The sequence below is a fragment of the Hoplias malabaricus genome, chromosome 15, assembly GCF_029633855.1.
Source record: "Hoplias malabaricus isolate fHopMal1 chromosome 15, fHopMal1.hap1, whole genome shotgun sequence".
Taxonomy (NCBI): Eukaryota; Metazoa; Chordata; class Actinopteri; order Characiformes; family Erythrinidae; genus Hoplias; species Hoplias malabaricus.
Window position 1 is genome coordinate 8,200,385 of NC_089814.1, and position 24,884 is coordinate 8,225,268.

At 44.0% G+C, this 24,884-nt stretch overlaps 1 protein-coding gene across 2 annotated transcripts in view; it reads left to right on the forward strand.

The window, feature by feature from the left end:
- The window catches only part of LOC136668614 (zinc finger and BTB domain-containing protein 7C), a 46,119-nt gene extending 23,404 nt beyond the window's left edge, over positions 1–22,715 (forward strand). The window contains exons 1-3 of one of the 2 annotated variants that reach the window (XM_066646242.1): positions 909–1,025; positions 13,831–15,172; positions 20,209–22,715. In XM_066646242.1, the coding sequence (XP_066502339.1) occupies positions 13,845–15,172; positions 20,209–20,806 (1,926 nt within the window). In that variant the 5' untranslated portion in view covers positions 909–1,025; positions 13,831–13,844 and the 3' untranslated portion in view covers positions 20,807–22,715. Of the gene's footprint in view, positions 1–908; positions 1,026–13,830; positions 15,173–20,208 lie in introns of those variants that run through there. The other variant, XM_066646240.1, reaches the window with a different exon arrangement.
- Positions 22,716–24,884: the final 2,169 nt, after the last annotated feature.

The window sequence follows — 24,884 nt, forward strand, 5'->3', positions numbered from 1 at the left end:
GTGTGTTTTTTACAGACCCCTGACCACACTAACTACCCACCTGTTTTCAAGCAACTGTCTCAGGGGGCTTTAAGACTCGTACACAGTGTTTGAGGATGTAACATACTCTTTCTCTCTGTGTCATTTTAGAGTCACTCTTCTTTTCTTTTTGGAAGTGTCCAGTGTTGTAGAGATATAAATAATGTTGGGATGACCGTGTTCTTTTTTGTTCTCTCTCTCTCTCTCTCTGGCCTCCCGCCCTCAAACCCCCGCTGCAAATCCGCTGTAAGAAAAACCTAAAAATTCGTTTAGGGCTGACCCCAAATCAGAGGGTGTCTGCGGCGCGGCGCTTTATTACACAGCGAGCTCGGCCTGTGTTGTGGAGGAGGACGGGGTATTATTATCTCTCAGCTCCCACCCAGCTATAAAAACTAGTGGTGCAGCATCTCTACATCACACTGCCCCTCTCTCGCTCTTTTTCCTCCCTCCCTTTCTCTCTCTCTCTATTTTCTCTCACCACTGCTTTATAGAGGGTCCACCTCTTCTCTCTCTCAACTCTTTCTCTTTTCCTCCCTCCCTCTCTTTTCCTCACTCCCTTCTCTCTCTCTCTCTCTCTCTCTCTCTTTCTCTGCCTCCCTCTTTCTGTTTCTCCGCTGCTGTACAGAGGGTCCACCTCTTTCTCTCTCTCTTTCCTGCCCACTTGTTTTCTCTCTCTCTCTCTCTCTCTGTTTGTGTGTGTGTGTGTGTGTGAGTGTGTGAAAGAGAGAGAGAGAGGGCGAGAGAGCACTGTTGTTTCTGGTGCTGTCGTGCGCTGTTTTTTTTTTCTTCTCTTTTTTGTGAATGGAGGGAAGATGACTGCTTGAGTGAGAATGGACACAGAGCACGGCGTGAGCGAGGGATGAGACAGACAGACAGAGAGAGGGGGAAGAGAGTGAGAGAGAGAGAGAGAGCAAGAGAGTGACAGAGAGAGAGAGAGAGAGAGAGAGAGAGAGAGAGCGAGAGAGTCTTGTTAGTCTCGGGATCGTTCGCTCCAGAGGAGGCTCAGGGTGAGTGTGTTCTGGTTTATTTTGTTCTTTTGACAGTGTTTAAGGTGGAATCCACCTGATTGTGAAGGAGCTGCAGGTGTGTGTTGATGTCAGTGTTAAGTGTGGGGGGCATGAATGGTAGAAATGATGTTTCTGGTTCTGTCCATCATCATTTCTCAGAGTTTCTGAATGTACTGAGGCTTCTTCTATGACTTCTGAGTGTTAGAGAGAGAGAGAGAGAGAAAGAGAGAGAGAGAGAGAGAGAGAGAGAGAGAGAGAGAGAGATGGTAGAAATGTCCTGATTTGTAGGTGACTCTGAGAAAGCTGTAGAACTTATAAAGTGAAGTTCTGAAGTTGTAACATTAAAGAACATTACAGCTACTACTACAAATAATATTAATCATATTAATTATAATACAACAAATAATAATAATAATAATATTCAAAAAGCCTCATGTAAAATACAGTGTTATAACAAAGTGCACAGATTAGAACGGTGAATGTTTATTACGTGTTTATTACAGTGTGATACTCACCACATTCATTTTGCAGTGGTATATGTGTAATATATATATATTATTCTTTTTACATTGTAGCTATTATAGTTTACGTCTAGGGTTTGAAAGCACTGCAGGTGTGTGTTCACGTCGTGATGGAGTTCAGCTGCTGAAGTGTAAATGAGAGTAAAGTGTTTTTGGCCACTTCTCTTTGTACAGTTTTTATTTTGTAGAAATTACATTTTCTTCTGTTTTATTGTTGATCTTTCATTTCCTGTTCAGAGAGAGAGAGAGAGAGAGAGAGAGAGAGAGAGAGAGAGAGAGACGGAGGCTTCTTGTTTGTTTCCTTCTCCTGTAATCATAAAAATCCTAAATCTAAACTTACCATAAGTTTGTTTTGAAAAACAAAAAAAAAATCCCCAACTTTCAATGGAAGTCAATGTGAAACTATTTGAATCCCAGTCATTTCTGGAGCGTTTCTATTGGTCCGTTCCCCCATGAAAGGGTAGCAGGTGTTTACAAATCATGTTCAAAAGAAAACAGAAAAATGGATGTTCAAATGGAGATATGGGGTTTTGTTCTGAAAGCGACGGCACGTTAGACTCATCCACATGAGTCTAAAGTTCCCAACTTTAATGAAGACTTATCTGTTCCACGGTGGACGCCTGCGCTGTGCGGCGTGTCTCTGAGCAGCTCGTTTCCTGCGGCGTCTCATTAGAATTTCCATATATGGTCATTTCCTCTCAACCAATCACAACACGGACATTAACATTAACGGCCTCTGTTCTGGGACCGGCTTTAAGCCTGTTTTGTCGTCTACATTCAGAACTAAGAATCTCAGCATCCACAACATGTTCCCGAGAGGGTTCAGGGTCGTCCTCGACTCGGCTCTGAAAGCTTTTTCCAAAGGAATTCATCACAAAAACGTCGGCCTCCCAAAAAAATCTCAAAAATCAAGCGTGCGGTGTTTCTTAATAAAAACGTTAAACAGCGAAATTCTCTCTGTTAACTCTCGCAGGACTGGACTGGTGTGAAACCAAACCTCGTATCTCCTGTTGTGTAGAATCAAATTGAATGAAGCGACCCACTTTAAAAGATGTCTCGGTTTCTTTTATCAGTTTAAAGATGTATTAGATTTAATGGCAAACAGAGCGGCTGGTAAACACCCATTGATTAGTAATGACTGATTGGTGACGAGGGATTGACTGGTAATGACTGACTGATTGATAAAAGAGTGACTGATAAAAAGATGGCTGCACTTTCTATTGTTTTTTGAAGTGAAATGTGGAGCTGTTTATGTTTGTGTACACATTACACCAGATATCAGTGTTTAGTGCCAGTGTGTGTGTGTGTGTGCTCAGGTGTACTCACACTGACAGCAGCCAGGCTGTGAAGGCAGTAATTTGATGAGTCACGTAATGGTTTGGGTTGTAACCTGCTGCAGAATCTCTCAGTAAAGACGAGCACGAGGACACGGTCAAACCAGTCCAACCTGGGCCTGTCCCCGGCCCGAATCACACTCCCTCGCTGACCCGGTTCTGTGGGACACTGGGGCTAAGGCGCGAGTCCTCAGTAGAGCTTCTAGGTTTGACATCTTTCTCTGAAAAGACGTAGCCCCTCAGCGACCTGTTTTTACACGAACTCACGTTCAATATTCAACTGATGTCTGATCAGTTAGAGCTGATAATATGTCAGACATTATTCACACATCTGTTGGGTCCACGTTTCCTGACAGCAGTGTATTTATAACTTCACTCTGAACAAACATCTCGGTCTTTTTTTATTCAAATACAATCGGAAACGATCCACTTCCTACGTGCCGTGAAAGTCACGTAAGATTCACAGTTACACAGAGTTAACTCCTGAAGTTTAATGACTATGAATTATTCAGACTCCACAGGGGAAAGGCAGGAAGGTTCTGGACTGTCGGAGTAGATCCGTGTAAAGAGATGTGATTAATTTCATTCATTAGAACTGTTTTTATTTCCTCACTGATGCTGAATTCTTTACAAATTGTGAACTGCGGAAGGACGTTTGTAGTAAAGAAATAAGAAGGGATTAAAGAGACTTGCCATCATCAAAGAAATCAAATAAATAAAGAAAGAAAATAAATATTATTTATATATTATTTTAAAACTCTTTAAACACTTCAATGAAAGTTAGTCTAAATTGTCTTTGTTCTTTTCTCTTTATTTTAAAATTCAAACAAAGGTCTAAATTACATCGAGTTATTATTATTTTTATCTTCTGTGAATATTTTTAGATTTAAATCTGTAAAAACAAGCAGAGAATCATTATGTAACAAAGGAGTCATTGTTTTTATCGACTCCAGGAGTTTGTAAATGACACAGAACAATGAATGAATGAATATTTAAATTACCTCTTCATTTTCACACCCTTAAACGTGTTGAAATACGTTTACGAATGAAACGGACGAATACAACGTGTTCAGAAGCAGGATGTGAGCTCTGAGGCGTGTTGCACTGAGACTGATGTGAATGCTGATTATTAATAGAAAAGTGTAATGTAATTGAAGGCTGTCAGTAGGTCTTTACCGTGTGGTTATAATTTAAACACAGGGGATTTTTCTGAAGCACGTTTGTGTGTTACAGCAGCTCCAGAGTCATCGGCACGCTCCTGACAGCACAGGCCTTGCGCCGCGAGGAGACGTGGACCCTGGCCGCGGTGGTACGACCGTGCCGAGGCCTAAAGTACCTCAGCGTCTGTCTGTAACACTGCAGCCTCCTTCGGGATCAGCTGAGCCTATAAAGAGTGTGCAGGAAAGGGTTAAAGAAGAGAGCTCTGCCTTAACCCTCGCAGTGTCAGACAGATCAGAGCCGGGGTAAATGAGTGTTTGTGGGACGCTGCTGAAGCCTTTGATGAACATGTTGTTACAGAAGAGCAGGATTAGAGCAGACGCTCGGCTTTACTGACCCCACCCCCCACCCCCAGCCACCCCCAGCCACCCCCCCACCCGCTCGCCACTGCGCGGGGCCAGGTATTCTCAGGGTTTCTGGAGATTAGGACAGTTATTGCTTACACCGTGAACACACAAATATTAAAGCAGCCCTCACAGTCGTTTCTGAAACAGAAGCAGAGCACCACCTCCATCTCCATTCGTGTGATTCACGTGAAAACAATAACGTTGTTTATAATAATTCAAATTTAATGAAGAATGGACCCATAGAAATGCTTTAACATTACTTTAAAAAACCTGAGATATTAATTTTCAAAGATTCTGCAAGTTATTGTGAAGTTAGCATTTTTAAAATGATATTAAAAAGGTTTGTAAGTCATATCTATATTTTATAATTATTCGTTTAAAGATAATCCCGAGTTTATAAACTCTATTTCCACGATATTATCTTCACCTGATTTTATATTGAAATTATTTAAAATTACAGTCTGAATATTTTATTATTTTCCAATATTTAAATTATTATTTTTAAATAATCTACATATTTTCAATGGGTCGTTTGAGTCTTCATTTCCACCAATCGGCCACAAGATTACAACCAGATGATGACGTGGTCCCCGTGGCCCCTGTGGAGCAGTGGGATGTTTCAGTCAGTTACTGGTGTGGATGTGGGGCGCCGAAGACATGGTCTTAATGTTTTGGTCAGTGTCTTGTTTAACCCTTTAAAGGGCATTAACCCTTTCAGCTGTGGGTGCTGCAGTCGCTCATCCACCCGCGCCTTGGTGGATTTAATGTTGTGGCTCATGGGTTTCATGTAGAATATATTTAAATATATTTCAACACACGCCCACGTCCACGCGCTAACGTTAACGCGGCATTGTTTTCTGGTAATTCCACATTTCGGTGAGGGATTTCAGTCTGACTCTCAGTGTTGATTGTTATCTTCTGAAACACACAGCCCTTTAAACTGTGTCAGAGGCACGGCAGACCTTTCCCTCAACTCTCAGCGTTTGTGCGGTGCCTAGCGAAGAGACACGGGCTGGTTGTTGTTGTTGTTTTTTTTAATTAAAAAGAAACCGTTGTTTATTACACTGCTATTATACTGTTATTAGGCTGTTATTACACTGTTATTATTTCAAACTTCATAAGTGTTTCCAAAACTGATTTTTTTTATAATTAAATCCCTTATAATCACCATATTCAGATGGTACTGAATGGTTCTATGCACTAGAAGAACTTTGAGTGGACCCTTGAGTAACTTTTATTTATTTATTTATTTATTTATTTATTTATTCATTCATTTATAATGAGATTCATGGGTGAGCTTTAAACTATGTCCCATTCTGACTGAGGTTCTTACTCTCACCGTGTTGGGCCCTGGAACATAGGCTTTAGTGCATTTACTTTACATTTAACTGTAACGTATTGTACATTAATTGTGCGTTTGAAGCTGAAATGAGTTTATATTTCCCTTCTCAGCTCCAGACATTTCTATAGTTTCTGCATTTCTTATGAAGCATAGGTACATATTGTTCCCTGTTGGAAGGTGAATGGAACAGACTTGTGGACTTTAAAATCACTGTGTTATCGCTGAAGGGATCTTTACACTCTCTGCACCTTTAGAGAACATCCCAGGACCTGTACAGCGCACTTTTCCCCGACCGTGCAGGGTTCTGGTTTTAAACATCGCTCTGAGAACCCGGGACTCCACTGGAGAGCAGGTTCTGGACGTAACCCGTTCCCTGTGCGCGGTGATAGTGAAGTGGTGCGGTGCGAAGGCTGCTCGTCATATTGTGATTGGTCTGAGCGTTGTACAGTTGTAGAGCTCTATTTCAGTCAGAGTGTGTTTGTCTTCTGTAACGCTGCAGAAATTATGAGTAATAACTTCTGGTGACTTGTGAAAGCTGAACATTGAGGTTACCTCAAAACCTAAATGTCACTGAAATTGAGTAAAAGCGCGAGCGGCGTCTCGGGCAGGTGAGGCCTTTGATCTGTGGAAATAACACACTCTCGACTGTGTTTGTTCTTATTGAGGACAAAGAACCTCAGACTCTCTCCGAGGGGCAAACTGTTGGCCGGGGGAGGGAGTCTCCACGGGGTCCAACTGCACAGGGGGAGACCAGCGAACGATATCGGGATATTTACCTTTGCATTAATATTAACGATGAATTAGCAGATGAATGTGCCTTCGCTAACAACAACAACAACAACAACAATAATAATAATAATAATAATAATAATAATAATAATAATAATTTACAATGATAAGACAAAATGTCTAAACGTTAAAAACACAAAATATCAATACTATACACACAGAGAGCGATAGAGAGAAAACAGAGAAAGAGAGACAGAAAGAGACAGAGAGAGAGAGAGACAGAAAGAGAGAGAGAGAGACAGAGAGAGAGAGACAGAAAGAGAGAGAGAGAGACAGAGAGAGAGAGAGAGAGAGAAAGAGACAGAGAGAGACAGAGAGAGAGAGAGACAGAGAGAGAGATCATCATTTATCAGGTTTGAGCAAAGTTAAGACCAGGAAAGTAATTTTTTAAAAGTTTAAACTACCCACATCTCTTCGACATATTTCATCATTCCTCGAGGAGTGAGAGACACTGGGTGATGAGCGAAAGAGAAAAAGAGAGAGAGAGAGAGACAAGAGAAAAATAGAAAAGAAATATAATACATAATATTACAGACACGAGAGAGAGAGAGAAAAGAGGAGAGAGAGAGACACAGGAGAGAAACTGATGAGAGCGAGAAGATAGACACATACGAGAGTGAGAGTGAGAGAGAGAGAGAGAGAGGAAACAGCGTCCTGTTGGTGAGGAAGAGCTGGTGGTAAATTGGCTCAATCCGGCTGTGGGTTAGTGGGTCCTGAGGGAGATCATTTGAGGGCCTTTCCAAAGGCTGAGCTGGAGGGCGACCTGTAGGTTGAGGCTGCTAGCCGTTAGCTCGGACACTTATTTGGGCTGTTTACAGCCGCTAGCTTCTCGCTAGGCGTCTTAGCAATGGCTCTGCAATAATTGAACAGATGCTGGTGGATGTGGAGCCTCCGCTTTGTTGATGTGTCTCTCAGACGGAGGAGACAAGCACTGTGGTAATGACAGGTGCAACATGGGTAATGAGCGACTCGCTAACGCCACTGTTGCTGCAGCATTTCGCCACTGTCGGGAACAAAACCTCGTATGTCCACTTTGGACGCTTCTCAAGCCTGGCGTTTACACCATGTCAGAGTTTCACGGCGGATGACAATGAAGGAAAGAAGCATAAACAAATAAGCAAACGTTATTTAACTCGTGAATTAAAAGCTGTCACTTGAACTCTTTGAGAGTTAAAACTGCTCGGTTTTTCTGGAGACACAAGGATACACTCTGATCGGAGTCCAGAGATTATCCCGTCTCTCAGTAAACGGTTAAAGGAACAGAGAAAGGTGAAAGTGGCTCTTCTAGTGCGGTGGTGGTACTCTCTCGGGGTCTGGACCTAAACACAGATGAGTTTCAACCACAAAACATCAGAGAGGGAAACTACTCTCCTCACTGTCAGTCTCAGCTTGGCACCACAGCAACAACATCACTCAGCAGCGGTCACATGGTCAGTGTGTGTTTGACAAAAGCAGCTTTAAAAATGGATCAACAATATCCATAAACTACAAGAGCGTCCTTAACACCGACCAGTTCTCGACATCAATTCATACACACAGCTCCAGGGTCCTAGAGGTTGTGGGTTCAAGTCCTACTCACTCTGTGAGGAGTGTGGTGTGTTCTCCCTGTGTCTGCGTGGGTTTCCTCCGGGTGACTGTCTGTGAGGAGTGTGGTGTGTTCTCCCTGTGTCTGCGTGGGTTTTCTCCGGGTGACTGTCTGTGAGGAGTGTGGTGTGTTCTCTCTGTGTCTGCGTGGGTTTCCTCCGGGTGACTGTCTGTGAGGAGTGTGGTGTGTTCTCTCTGTGTCTGCGTGGGTTTCCTCCGGGTGACTGTCTGTGAGGAGTGTGGTGTGTTCTCTCTGTGTCTGCGTGGGTTTCCTCCGGGTGACTGTCTGTGAGGAGTGTGGTGTGTTCTCCCTGTGTCTGCGTGGGTGTCCTCCGGGTGACTGTCTGTCAGGAGTGTGATGTGTTCTCTCTGTGTCTGTGTGGGTTTTCTCTGGGTGCTCCGGTTTCCTCCCACAGTCCACATACACACGTTGGTAGGTGGATTGGCGACTCAAAAGTGTCCGTAGGTGTGAGTGTGTGAAGGACTGGCACCCCGTCCAGGGTGTGTTCCCGCCTTGCACCCAGTGATTCGGGTAGGCTCCAGACCCTCCGCGCCCCTGACCTGGATAAGCACTTACAGACAATGAATGAATGAATGAATGTTTATATTTCACACCAGAATATATAATGTATATATGAATTTCTAAAAATCTAACACTAAGCTTAAACCTCAACCATTGTCTAATCCTTAACCTAACTATAAACTTTACACTTAACCCAAACCTAAGATCCAATATGTTAAACGCTGCAGGATCGTCTCCTGTGTATCGTTCTCCCTCAACAGTTTACAGCACTGCTTCTGGGATTCTTCCTCAGGTTAATAACAGACACTGTGTCTGGACTGGAACAGCACCCCCTAGTGGACAGGACCCTGCACAGTGATCTTAACTAAACAGAAATGCTATGAATATCTGTGCTGCTCCTGAAAGTTGTATGGATTAGAAACGTTTTTCTGTCTTCTTTGGGAAGGGGGATTACAGCCCCTCCTCATTGCTCACTAGCAGCTCAACCCAGAGTCACAGCATTTTACCTCAACACTGACACGACATAGCCTTTAAAGTATTTTTTTATTTATTGAGCACTGCACAAGACTGTGATGGATTTGTTCTGTTCTTGAGGATAACATTGTATCCGAAAGTATGTGCGAATTTGGCTTTAGACGATTTAAAGTTGGGGATTTCGATGTTAGCGATCGTGAATATAGCATTTTAATGTGTTTTTCGTTAAAAAGAAATGACAGTTGTCATGTTTAAAATGACACAACAGTCACCATGAAATAACAAAAGAACGGAGAATGTTTGAATTTTGAATTACACTTATGCATTTACTAAAACTGATTCAGGAGATGTATTGGCCTTATCAGTAGTTTATTGATGTGTTCAGGAATGATCACGTATGACTGGTGCGAGCCTTACGATGCTTTTCTGGGATTTCCTGCAGCTTCTGACACATACTGAATCATAAAATCAGACCCGTTAGCTTATGAAAGACTTATCTTTGAATAAATAAAACCACAGGGTACAGTAAAAAAAAAAATATATATATATATATATATATATATATGTGCATGTATAATGGCCACTGGGAGACTTGCAGAACACAGTAGAACTTTGCCTCAGTTCAGAAGTCTTTGTTGCTGAGGGTTTTGTGCAGCCGCTGTGTGTGAAGGGTTAAAGCCGTTATTGAGCGGCAGTGTGTGGTGGGTGTGATTCTGCGGTGGTGGCCCTTTAGGACGCTACAGTGGGAAAGAAGTGCCCTCCTTCCCTCTCTGAGCAATGTGTCACATCCTGCCCCTGTCCCACACACACACACACAGGGAGAGAGAGAGAGAGAGAGAGAGAGACACTCTATAATTATGGGAGTGTATCTGTGAGGACAGGGGAGTGGAGTTAGGCAGCTACAGAAGTTGCACGTGTTCCCAGAGTGGGTGGGATCTACTGTTGTTTTTAGCTCTAAATGCCTGTTTGACTTGGCTGGATTTTCCAGGGAGGGGCACCATCTCTATCTCTCTCTCTCTCTCTCTCTCTCTCTCTCTCTCTCTCTCTCTCTCTCTCTCTCTCTCTCTCTAAGACTTCAAAAATGTTCACTCTGCTCAGTTCTGCCTCTACAGTGCCCCCCTCAGGTTCAATTCTGCTATAGATGCAGGTGACACACCTCCGTACTTAAGTACTATGATACGTCGCAGTCTCAAAATCAGAGCCAGTGTTTTCACCTCGATAGCGTCCTCTCACAGCGTTTCATGCCGCGCTGCTCTCCTCACCACGTGGGTGTTTATTTAAACTTTGTCATTATGATATTCCTAACCTCCTCCAAATGTTATTAATACATAGTGCATTTTCCAGAGCGCAGAGCCCAGAGTAACTATTACAGAGTCTCTGTTCTCCATGTTACAGTTCAGTGAAGCATCATAATGATTCTGAAGCTGTAAATATTATTTAAAAAAACTACCTAGGGTTCCTTTAAGAATGATGCTATCTGGGGTGGCACGGTGGCGCAGAGGGTTTGTGTCGCAGTCACACAGTTGTGGGTTCGAGTCCCACTACGAGTGATTGTCTGTGAGGAGTGTGGTGTGTTCTCTCTGTGTCTGTGTGGGTTTCCTCCGGGTGACTGTCTGTGAGGAGTGTGGTGTGTTCTCCCTGTGTCTGCGTGGGTTTCCTCCGGGTGACTGTCTGTGAGGAGTGTGGTGTGTTCTCCCTGTGTCTGCGTGGGTTTCCTCCGGGTGACTGTCTGTGAGGAGTGTGGTGTGTTCTCCCTGTGTCTGCGTGGGTTTCCTCCGGGTGACTGTCTGTGAGGAGTGTGGTGTGTTCTCCCTGTGTCTGTGTGGGTTTCCTCCGGGTGACTGTCTGTGAGGAGTGTGGTGTGTTCTCCCTGTGTCTGTGTGGGTTTCCTCCGGGTGACTGTCTGTGAGGAGTGTGGTGTGTTCTCTCTGTGTCTGCGTGGGTTTCCTCCGGGTGACTGTCTGTGAGGAGTGTGGTGTGTTCTCCCTGTGTCTGCGTGGGTTTCCTCCGGGTGACTGTCTGTGGGGAGTGTGGTGTGTTCTCTCTGTGTCTGCGTGAGTTTCCTCCGGGTGACTGTCAGTTACATCAGTTGAGATAATGGTTTTAAAATATGGTCACTGCTGAAAATAGGACGTTTCTCCATTTTGCCAAATGAACTTTTTCAATGCAATTTGAACACAGGATGCACCCTTTGCACCGTGTGAAAGCCTCATGAAAAATGGACCAATAGGAATGTTCTATTAACTTACATCAGAAGTAAAGCAGGTTAATGCTCTCCACAGTAAAACTGCTGTTTTGGAGACTGTTCTGTGTAAATCCGTCTGGAGGAAGTCTAGTAATCACCACAGGCCCATGGTATAGGACCTGCACAGAGGAAATACACACAGTGTTTACTACATCATGTACAGTAAAGTGCTTTAAGACACCGATCAGCCTGAATGCAACAGAGCCGCGTTCTTATTTTCCGAACAAAGCCAAAGCCGCTCAGAACCATGTCGTCCATCATCTCGGACAGACGTACACATTACTCTATCGACTGATCCTTCCTTTCTCTCTAAGTGACATCCCCACCCTCCCCACAGCCTGCTCCTCGTGTTCCTATACACTTCCCCTCATTTAAAGGCGTGTGTGTGCGCTGTTTTTTTACCGGACTATATGTCTAACTGGTAATTATAGCAACAGTCTCCTAGCAACAGTGCAAGGGATATTCAACAGTTGATTGGTAAGTGCTCAGATTTGATCGAGACTGAAGAGATGCGACGGGGAAGAAGGACTTTTAGGGCTGTACTGTGCAGTGAGGGTGCCGTTCGCTGCAGATACAGCCACTCCACAAGCCCCGGTTTTGGGCTGGGCGTCTCAAAGCTTCCATCCGAATGCCTGAAGTGACCGCCAGAGCAGACACTCTGAGATTATACTCTATTCATAGCTGTGAATGAAGGACAATGGTGCCAAACAGCTCTGTAAAAACCCAACGTACACATTCTCAGAGACTGCGCAGGTACAATCCAGCTTTCATTCATCCGGCCTTGCCCTTCGGAAATCTGTCAGTGAAAGATGTGGCTTACAAAGATCAAGGCCTGAGTACAGCGAGGGCTTTGTAGTTAGGTACAGACTGTGAAAAAGGTCTAAATGTCATATAACACATACACAAAGGCTTTATTAAACATTTATAAGCACTGATATTAACAGGAATATTTTTGCAAAGTATTACATATATGAACAGCTCATGCTAACTCTTTTGGTTCATGAGAGTAATTATAATCCATTTATAACATTGTTACAAAGCATCATTCCTATGAAATAGAACACAAACGTTTCCATGACCTTTGCCTTCAGGGTAAAAGAGTTATCAAATATTCTGTTTACAATATTCAAACCCGTTTGTTGATTGAAATGTTAGTGACATACGCTGTAAAAAATGTCTGTGAATTTGACAGTGGAAAACAGTAAATGTAAAAACTGTAAACTCTAAAAAGGTTGAAAACAGTTGCTGTAACAGTGAAATACCGTAAATATCTTTATCAGCCAAAATATACATTTTTACATCTCTTTACTGTAAAAATACATCATTTCACTGTTAAACGCACAAACCATTAGGAGGCGGTACAAGTGTCCAATGACTGGGAGGAGCTGGGACTCATTAGGAAGCTCCCAGCATGCCTTGCTTCTCCATATTTACTCTGAGACTTTTTGATTTTGGATTGCATTGGGGTGATTATTTTGTGTGTGTGTGTGTGTGTGTGTGTGTGTGTGTGTGTGTGTGTGTGTGTTTAGATGTGTGTGTTGGTCAGGAAAGTTCACCATCAGCCTGTGTTCCGAGTGCTGGAGTGTGGCACCCAGATAATGCACATTTCTTTGGTCCTAGGATGTGCTGTGTCTGGATCTAAATACAGCTATATCTCAGTCTCCATTCTCTCATTTGTCACACTATTTACATGTTAATTTTTTGGCAGAACAATGTTTCTTGGTTATTTTTATGTAAGTACTATGGGTTTTTTACAGTGTATCTGTTTTTTTTTAACAGAAATGTACTGTAAAAATTTCTTAAATGTAAAATTAACGATTGCCAAAAACACGAAATTCTGGTAACCACGGCTGCCAGTTTTTTACCGTAAATTTTTACGCTTTTTACAGAGTAGACTAAATACTGTTCTCTTAAACTGTAATCATACTAAGAAAGAGGGTAACGATGAAAGAAACCTTGAAAGAACAAGAAGATAATAGAAATCGGGGTGAGGGGAAAGTGCTGTCAGCAGAAACACTGCCTCTTGCCCTCCAAACATCTTTCCTTGTGTTCAGAAACTAGAGCCTGACCCCCTTTGCCTTCCTGTGTTTGATTTTCCGAACATCGCAGAGTAGTGCATGTTCTTATTACAGAAAAAAGAGAAATAGATGGTAGACCTCACCTTCTCAGACTTCTCAGACACTGTGGTCTAGTTGTTGTGAGAAGAATCTGTGACAGAGAGAAAAAGAAAGAGAGAGAGAGAGAGAGAGAGAGAGAGAGAGGGAGAGGGAGGTAAAAATTAATTCTTGGTTATGCTCGATCTTTGCAAACACGTGTTTAGATGCACTTTGCCACACAGTTGCGGTGTTTGGGTAAATAACTGCTGGGTAAGTAACTGGCCCTGCCCTAACATTCTTTCTTTCCGTCTTTCTTCTTCCTCCCTCTGCAGGTTCCTACAAGATTATGGCACACGGTGAGGAAGACCTCATTGGGATCCCCTTCCCGAACCACAGCAGCGATGTCTTGTGCAGTCTAAACGAGCAGCGGCGAGACGGTCTGCTCTGCGACGTCATCCTGGTGGTGAAGGACCAGGAATACCGCACCCATCGCTCCGTGTTGGCCGCGTGCAGTCAGTATTTCAAAAAGCTTTTCACCGTCGCTACCGACGACGGAGACCCGAGCCAGCACGGCATCTACGAGCTGGACTTCGTAGCTCCCGAATCGCTGACGGCGATCTTGGACTTCGCCTACACGTCGACGCTAACCGTGACGGCGTCCAACGTGAAAGAGATCCTGGGAGCCGCGAGGCTTCTTGAAATTCCCTGCATCATCAACGTGTGCTTGGAGATCATGGACACAGGAGGAGGGGGAGGAGGCACCGGAGGTGGAGAAGGGGATGAGGAGGAGTATGAGGAGGAAGACGAAGATGAAGACGAGGAGGACGAAGAAGAAGACGAAATGGCGGAAGAGGCCGAAGACGATTCGAAAGACGGCGAGGATCGGGACGAGGACGACATCAGCGAGAGATCCCTGCAAGCAGCCGTCCCGGAAAACCATGGAAGGCAAAGTGCCAGGGGAGACAGAGGGACAGAAAGCCCACCCTGCAGCTCCCAGCATAGGGGGCACTCAGACAGAGAGCGGCCTGAATCCCAGAGACGCCAACTGGACACGCCGGACAAACCCAGAGAGCAAGAAGGACTGGAAGGTCGAGTGCTGAAAGATTTCTCCATCGAGTCCCTTCTCCAAGAAGGGCTGTACCCAAAGATGCCAGGGCTGGACAGAGGGGCAGGCTACCCCTCACTGCTCCCTGGATTCTATCCCCCGATGTGGGCCACAGATTTCCCAGGTATCCCCCAGCTCCTGGAGCCACATCGTCCACCTCTCCCTTACCCCTCTGCCCAGATGGAGAGCGGACCCTTGGACCTCGCCATCAAGAAAGAGGTCATCAAAGAGGAGTTGAAAGAAGAGCTTCCCAATGCTCTGCTCCACAGAGACTTCCTCAAAGACTTCATGAGCCCCGGGGTCGGCGTGGGCCCCGAGCCTTCGCTCAGCCAGATCAAAGACGAGGCGGATCTGCGCAGCTACCTGAGCTTTCTCTCTGCGTCCCACCTCGGCTCGCTGTTTCCCCCGTGGCAGCTGGAAGAAGAGCGCAAGCTGAAGCCCAAAGCGTCGCAGCAGTGCCCCATCTGCAACAAGGTGATCCAGGGGGCGGGAAAACTACCTCGGCACATGCGGACACACACCGGGGAGAAGCCCTACATGTGCACCATCTGCGAAGTCCGCTTCACAAGGTAAGACACCTCCTGACCACGGCAGACTTGCCAGATTCAGGCCTCAAGGAGGGGGTAGATTTTAGGGGAGGTGAGCCAAGGGACTGCTCCGTGGGGCATCTGACAGCAAGTCTCAGGTGATACCCTCGGAAAACACACCAAACACACTCGGCAGGGAGGTGAGATCCATGTCGCTCAGGTGTGAAAGTCAAGGTGCTGGTCGTAACTGCTGACCTGAAACCAGAATAGCTGTAAACTACAGGGGCTCCACAGCGGACACTCACAGATACAGGGAAATAAATAGATGTTTTATTGTCTGCCTTAATATTGGAGTCGAGATGAACTTCTAAAGCACAGACCATTGTTCTGTCAAAGAATTACTGGATGTTCCTTCTTTCACTTATTCATTCCTCTTTTTTCTGTGAGCAGTCCACACTGTTTACGGTCACGGGGCGTCCAAGGTCAGAATTATTGGGCACAGGAACACACCCTGGACAATACAAAACAGGGCATCACATCTTCACCCAGTCTCTCACACACACACACGCGCACGCATCTGTGCATATTTACACGTTCACCCAGTCACTCACACACACACACCTGTGGATATTATATTAACACACATTCACCCAGTCACTCTCACACACACACACACACACACACACACGCATCTGTGGATATTTACACATTCACCCAGTCACTCACACACACACACATCTGTGGATATTATATTAACACACATTAACCCAGTCACTCACACACACCTCTGTATATTATATTTACACACACACACACACACACCTCTGTATATTTACACACACACACACACACACCTCTGTATATTATATTTACACACACACACATCTGTGGATATTATATTAACACACATTAACCCAGTCACTCACACACACCTCTGTATATTATATTTACACACACACACACACACACCTCTGTATATTATATTTACACACACACACATCTGTGGATATTATATTAACACACATTAACCCAGTCACTCACACACACCTCTGTATATTATATTTACACACACACACACACACACCTCTGTATATTATATTTACACACACACACACCTTTGGATATTATATTTACACACACATAGTCTCACACACACACACACACACCTGTGGATATTATATTTACACACACATAGTCACACACACACACACACCTGTGGACATTATATTTACACACATTCACCCAGTCACTCACACACACAAACACACCTTTGGATATTATATTTACACACACAGTCTCACACACACACACACATACCTTTGGATATTATATTTACACACACATAGTCTCACACACACACCTGTGGATATTATATTTACACACATTCACCCAGTCACACACACACACACACACACCTTTGGATATTATATTTACACACACAGTCTCACACACACAAACACACCTTTGGATATTATATTTACACACACATAGTCTCTCTCTCACACACACACACACCTCTGTATATTATATTTACACACACATAGTCTCACACACACACCTTTGGATATTATATTTACACACACACACAGTCACACATACACATATACACACACACACACACACACACACACACACACACACACACTCCTGTGGATATTACATGCGTTAATGAATGTAACACCAATTTACAATTTCAGCAGTGGAAAATACGCACAGGAAACATAGTACAGCAAAAAAAAAAAAAAAAAACCACTGCGTAATTATTCACAGCTCGGAGGAAACCTGGGCACAGCGGTGGGCAGTTTGTGTTAGAGCTCACACTTAATACTTCAACATCAAAGTTTTCTAGAGCCGTTTGAAGGGTATAGTCATAAAGCGGAGTCACAGAGAACGGCCCCGATGACAGGAAGGCCGAGGACTCGGCTCAGACTAAACCATGTCAGTGTCACGGGGAGAAGCTGCGAGAGCAGAAGGAGCCGCCAAATAGTGCACCCCACGCATGCAAGTGTGCAACTGTGAAATAACTCTCTGCAACGTTGTGGTCAACCTCCTTTAGCGTCGCGGCGGTTTCCATACTGTAATCAGTCGTCTGAAAATACAGCCTTCATTTCACTTCTCGAGGGGCACCCACCATCCACTATTCGGCAGGACAACACCCGGCCGAGAGACATCGACTGAAAACAGAAGCAGATCAGAGAGAGAGAGAGAGAGAGGGAGAGGGAGGGAGGGAGAGTGAGCACAGGGCTGATATGATTCAAGCTGCTGAGCCACTCATCTGGAATACCACATAAAACAAGTGATACGTTCACTCATCCTTACCTGAACTCTTTCAACCATGAGTATTCGCCAGTGTGTGTCTGTGTGTGTGTGTGTGTGTGTGGGGGAAGTTGTTTTCAGCACCATTTGTCTTGAGGTTTAAACAGGGATTTTTTCAGGCACGTAAGGCACGTAAAGCAGTCCTGTCTTTCATAAGTGTTGAAGGACAACCCCAAACACTCCAGTGTACTCACTGTCTGTCACCCTCCCTCCCTCCCTCGCTCCCTCCCTCACTCCCTCCCTCCCTCCCTCGCTCCCTCCTCCCATCCCCTATTCATTGCAAACTCATTTGTGTAGCACTTTTTTTTTTTAAAAAACCTTTGTTGTGGCGAAGCGACCCGGTCCCTGGCGCTGAGTGACGAGACGTGGGTTAGGGAAGGAGGACCTGAGAGGACCCGAGCCTTGTAACGGGACCCTGTCCTTGTGTGTTCTGTGGTGGACACCGGATAGCAGATGAATAAAGAATGATGGATGGACAATGGATATAGAATAGTGAAAGGTCAATAAAGAAAGGAAGTCAATCTGTCACTGGACACTCGGGTATCCATTCAGATGTATAAGTCAGGGGTTCGAATCCCAGACCTGGGCACTCGCGTAGACGTGAGGTCAGCTTCCCACGCTTCACCAAAAGGTGGCGCTCAGTTGATCAATGAAATGAGAATAAATAATGTTGATGAAGCTTGGTGTTACTCAGACGGCTGCGGCCACTGACAGCAGTGCAGGACTCGGACTGAGGGGCCGGAAAAAGTCACCTAGGCACCTAGTGCACCACACGGGCGCGCCACACCCTGTGATGTAATGATATAAGGAGACACAGAGAGAACACACCACACTCCTCACAGACAGTCACCTGGAGGAAACCCATGCAGACACAGGGAGAACACACCACACTCCTCACAGACAGTCACCCGGAGGAAACCCATGCAGACACAGGGAGAACACACCACGCTCCTCACAGACAGTCACCCGGAGGAAACCCACGCAGACACAGAGAGAACACACCACACTCCTCACAGTCACCCAGAGGAAACCCACGCAGACACAGGGAGAACACACCACACTCCTCACAGACAGTCACCCGGAGGAAACCCACGCAGACACAGAGAGAACACACCACACTCCTCACAGACAGTCACCCGGAGGAAACCCACGCAGACACAGAGAGAACACATCACACTCCTCACAGACAGTCACCCGGAGGAAACCCACGCAGACACAGAGAGAACACATCACACTCACAGTCACCCAGAGGAAACCCACGCAGACACAGGGAGAACACACCACACTCCTCACAGACAGTCACCCGGAGGAAACCCACGCAGACACAGAGAGAACACATCACACTCCTCACAGTCACCCAGAGGAAACCCACGCAGACACAGGGAGAACACACCACACTCCTCACAGTCAGTCACCCAGAGGAAACCCACGCAGACACAGAGAGAACACACCACACTCCTCACACACAGTCACCTGGAGGAGTCAATGTAAAAGGTTTTATTCTGTGTCTGTTGAGCATTTCTATTGGTCGATTCGTCATGAATTTTTTCACACAGTGTGAAAGACAACTGCGGTGTTCAGATGGAGACACCTGTTATTGTGACGAGGGTGACCATTTATTTTATTCTGAAGATTCTACTTCATTTCTTTATGTTTAATCTCAGCCTTAAACCCATTGGATCTGAGTGGAGTTTAGTGGCGAATGGAGCCGTGTGTGTCCTCTGTGCCTTTCTCTGAGTTCACTCTTACTTTGAAAACTGACAATAATCATTAGTTGAATCCAGTGAGTGCTGGTGAAGCTAAGTTTTTTAGGAACAATATCATTTCCCCTGTCTCAGGACGTTATAGCAAATTGCAATATGACAATGATCTCCATCTCCAAAGAGTCTCACTGTTCATAACCTCAATCAGACCACGTCAAAATATTGTAACCCATTGTGATTTTCCTGTTTGTTTCAGAGTCTAAACTAAAAGTTTAACTGAAGTCAGTGGCTGCTTTGTGCAGAGTCCGTCAGGAGCTAAACTCTACGATGCTACATTTCTCACTTGACGCTGATGATAACTCTTTATTATTAAAAAAAAACTAAGCCAGTTACTGAATTAGATTACGGAGAATATTCTAAAAAAATGCAGAGCATGAAAATAAAATGACACGGTCATAAAATAAAATTGGTTATTTATTTACACCTTTGCAATGGGGGCTTGCCTCACAATTTGAATACATCTGGTGTAGAGGGTAACGCCAATGCCATTCTGATTCAACTGATCTCTCTCTCTCTCTCTCTCTCTCTCTCTCTCTCTCTACCTCTTTATCTCTTTCTCTCTCTCTCTCCCTCTTTCTCTCTCCCATTCTCTCCCTCTCTACCTCTTTATCTCTCTCTCGCCCTCTCTCCCTCTTTCCCCCTTTCTCTCTCTCTCCCCCTCTCCCTCCCTCTTTCTCTCTCTCCCCCTCTCTCTCTCCCTTCCTCTTTCTCCCCCTCTCTCTCTCCTTCTCTCTCTCTCTCTCTCTCTCTCCCTCTCTCTCTCTCTCTCTCTCTCTCTCTCTCTCTCTCTCTCCCTCACTCCCTCTCTCTCTCCCTCTCTCCCTCACTCCCTCTCTCTCCCCCTCTCTCTCTCTCTCCCTCCCTCCCTCCCTCCGCTTTCTCTCTCTCCCATTCTCTCCCTCTCTACCTCTTTATCTCTCTCTCGCCCTCTCTCTACCTCTTTCCCCCTTTCTCTCTCTCTCCCCCTCTCTCTCTCTCTCCCTCTCTCTCTCTTTCCAGGCAGGACAAGCTGAAGATCCACATGCGGAAGCACACGGGCGAACGGCCGTACATCTGCCTGCACTGCAACTCCAAGTTTGTGCACAACTACGACCTGAAGAACCACCTGCGCATCCACACAGGGGTCCGTCCGTACCAGTGCGAACACTGCTACAAGAGCTTCACCCGCTCGGACCACCTGCACCGCCACATCAAGCGCCAGAGCTGCCGGATCTCGCGCCCGAGACGGGGACGCAAACCCTCCGCCTGGCGCTCCACCTCCTCCTCATCCGGCGCTTTCCTCTTCCCTCCGGACCCCCACACTCTCCCGGGGGACAGGACCCTGCGGCTTCCCGCCCTCGGGCCTCCCGCGCCAGGGCGGCTCCCGGAGCCCAGGCCCCCTCTCTGCGGCGGAGCGGAGGAACTGGACGCCAACAGCAGGGAGAGACTGAAGGACAGGAAGCTGGTTTCTGAGGAGGTGGAGAGGAAGAGGGGGGTGTTTGCCTTCGCTCTGGCCCGAGAGGACATTCTTCCACACCCTCCCTTCTACCCCACAACCCCTGACCCCTGGACCATGAGGCTGGAGAGAGCCCCGCCCATCCCTGAGGCTGCAAACTGACCATGAGCTCCTTTAAAGCTTTCAACACTTTGCTTTCTTTCTTTTCTTTTGTGTGTCTCTTTTCCTTCTGAAGCTTCCACTGTAAAAAGATGCTGTTTACAGGACTGCCATAAAAGTTTGAGTTAACTTTCCCACTTGATACAATGTCCTTAATAACAAGATAATTACACCTTAATAACACATGTAATAACCGTGTAACTACTATGAAGAACTGCTCTATTACAGATGGATTACCGTAGTTACAGCCCAATGCCCATAATTGCATAAATGGTTGTGGAATTTCTTAATTTTATTCTAGAAATAAAATAATTTAATAAGAATTAATAATAATAATAAAATTAAATTAAGATCAAGTTTATTACAAATAAATTTAAAAAAGTAACAGAGTATTTATGGCCCTTAAACCCTGCTCTGTGTCAGATAAGATGTCATAAAGTATTTTGATATTATTATTATTATTATAAGCTTAATTATATGAAATGACATTATTTTATAATAAAATAAATTTGTATTTAATGTAATTACATAGTTATTACATAACTACAGACTTTCTGTAGTTACTGACATTCTCATTATAAAAATATCAAATATAATTACATATTATTTCATAATTAATAATGAAGTGATTACACAACTGTCCTACTGACGTCCATCTGTAAACACAACGTCTGTTATTACATTGTTATTACATGATTTTAATCGTGTAATTCACTTAGAGTGACAATAGAAGGCAGAATTCTTACTTTGACCGTTTCCGACGGCCCGGTAGCTTACATTTTAAAGCGAAATAACGTCGTAACGATGTGGAAACACGACTCTTAACACTTTGCTTTTGTTTGTTTTTGTGTTCCCGAGGCTTCTCTTCGGACTGGGACTCGGACTTCCGCGAAAATCACGTGGCTGTTTTTGAAATTGTCAGCTTCCTAATGTGATGACAGGGATTTGTTTTTTTCTTTATTTTACAAAAAACCTTTAAAAGCGTTAATATCCTGGATGTGTATTTATGATTCTTCTGGTCGTTTTCATGCTAACTGCAAGGGTAAATCACTGTGGGAGCCGCCCACAGACTGTTAAGTGCAATCCAATTTTTCTTTTCCATTCCAAAGTTTCACAGCTGAGTCAGGTATTTATCAAAGGGACAAACACTTTCCACAACCTCCACGAGAAATAAGCTACAGACAGAGATGTTGCTATAGGACCGTGAGCTACTTTAACACCCTCCAGCTTCCTGTAAATGTACCTCTATGCAAAAGAGTTTCAAAATAAAAGTTTAGGATGAAAAACAAAGTCAACACGTCAACATTTTTCACCTTTTTTCACGACGGAAAAAGCTACTGATTACGAAAGAAACGTGACAGAAATTCCGTGCACAATTTTTGACGATAATTTTCTTCTGTTCCTCTCGACATTCTCCAGACGTTTACCCTCGGTTGGCGCCGATGCTTGTCGGCACTATTGTACATATTTTACACGATGTTTTCCATGATCTTACGGTGAAGTTGTCATATTTGTCGTAAAGTACTTTGCCTCTTGTTTATCTTCTTTTTTTTTTTGGAACATTGCAGAAACATCCAAAGACGTGCTGTTTGAGAACAAACTTGAAAAGTCTTTTTTTTGAAACCGTTTTCCACTCTCCTCCTGAACACGTCTGAGTCCCTCAGTTCCTCTCTCTTCTCCATTCGGGTTTCTCTGCTGTGATTCGCCGGTTTGAAAGTTGTCTTGCAGGTGCTTGTCTTGTACGGGAATTAAAACAGGGAATGGTGTCCACCCTTTTGATATTATCGCTCCTCTTTTTATCTGGATGAATATTGTACGTCATTGTTGTTTGAACTGAAATGGAGGAAATATTTTCAATGCTATTTATGCATATTTAAATAGGCCTTGGCTATATTTTGCTAAGATGTTTTATAAAGACACTAAAACGACTGTGTCCGTGTTTGTGTATACGGGAGCTTGGCCTTTAAAGAGAGAACGTACGTCTGTGTGTGTGTGTGTGTGTGTGTGTGTGTGTGGTTATGAACTCAATCTTTTGTTTCAGACCTTTTCTTTTTTTTAACCTGGAAAGATTTCAGCCGTCACCTCAGAAAGAAAGAAAAACTCACTCTTTCATTTTCCCTCTCACTGTGAGACTTCCTCTCTGAGAATACAGTCAGCTACAGCTCACTTTCACAACCTTCACAAACAAGTTCAAATTAGGCCTGTCACAGCCTTCGACCATTAGCTGGCCATTTATTTACGTTCTCACCCATGGACCCGACCGCACTCGTCAAACTAATCGCAGGGGTTTGACCACCGCTTGGAGCCAGAGCCGTATCTAAGCATTTAATGAAGTGACTTCTCAGATGATCAATCAGCTTTTAAATATACGTTCTCCAGACGCCTAGTGGCTGGGGCCCTAACTGACCACTGACGATTGCTTAAAGCACGGGGTGATTGACCACTGCTGTCAATGTTTAAGGCTGGTTCACACCTGGGCATCTCATAGGGGTCAGCCAAGATACTTAATGTAATATTAAGGTGTGCACTAGGGGGCAGCACTGAAACAAGACTATACAGAGAGGAAACAAAAAAAAAGAATGCCTCGGTCTCTGTTGAGTGAGTGAAAGTATAGGAGAAGAAGAAGAAGAAGAAGAACAGTGGAATAAATGAAAAAGCATGTAGTTGTTTATGTACTGATGAACACCAGTGGCCATATTACACTCCAGATTCAGACCACACGTTCTCCAACTGTATGGTCCAATCAGATCTGGGCCAAAAAAATAAATAAACACGGTATATCTTCACTTTCCAGTTAAAACATGCATCTACATTTTTATGGATTTCCTGGTGGAACCAATAGAAATTCTCCAAAATTACATCAATGTTTTGGGTTTTTTTATTGACTTCCATTGAAAATTAAGAAGGTTTTGTGGCTTCTGTAAAGTCACTATTGTGGGAGATACATGTTTTTAATTGGACAACAATGATATGATGGAGAAAAAAAAAAGACATACACAGCCGGTGTAAAAATGTAAATTTGTCAACACTCTCAGTGTTAATTGAACACTAATTGTGTTGATTTCACACTGGTGAATTTGCTGTGTACACATGCTTGTTACAGTCGACAATGTCTGGGGCACTGGGCTGTCGCTCGTTAGCCAGTTACATTAGCCAGTTACATTAGACAATTACATTATCCAGTTAAGTTAGCCAGTTACATTAGACAATTACATTATCCAGTTACGTTAGCCAGTTACGTTAGCCAGTTACATTAGACAATTACATTATCCAGTTACATTAGACAATTACATTAGCCAGTTACATTAACCAGTTACGTTAGCCAGTTACGTTAGCCAGTTGTATTAGACAATTACAATAGCCAGTTACGTTAGCCAATTACAATTGCCAGTTACATTAGCCAGTTACATTATCCAGTTACATTAGCCAGTTACATTAGACAATTACATTAGCCAGTTACATTATCCAGTTACATTAGCCAGTTACATTAGCCAGTTACATTAGCCAATTATATTAGCCAGTTACATTAGCCAGTTACATTAGACAATTACATTAGCCAGTTACATTAGCCAGTTACATTATCCAGTTACATTAGCCAGTTACATTAGCCAATTATATTAGCCAGTTACATTAACCAGTTACATTAGACAATTACATTAGCCAGTTACATTAGCCAGTTATATTAGACAATTACATTAGCCAGTTACGTTAGCCAATTACATTAGCCAGTTACATTAACCAGTTACATTAGCCAGTTATATTAGACAATTACAATAGCCAGTTACGTTAGCCAATTACAATTGCCAGTTACATTAGCCAGTTACGTTAGCCAATTACATTAGCCAGTTACATTAACCAGTTACATTAGCCAGTTATATTAGACAATTACAATAGCCAGTTACGTTAGCCAATTACAATTGCCAGTTACATTAGCCAGTTACGTTAGACAATTACATTAGCCAGTTACATTAGCCAGTTACATTATCCAGTTACATTAGCCAGTTACATTAGACAATTACATTAGCCAGTTACATTATCCAATTATATTAGCCAGTTACATTAGCCAGTTACATTAGCCAAT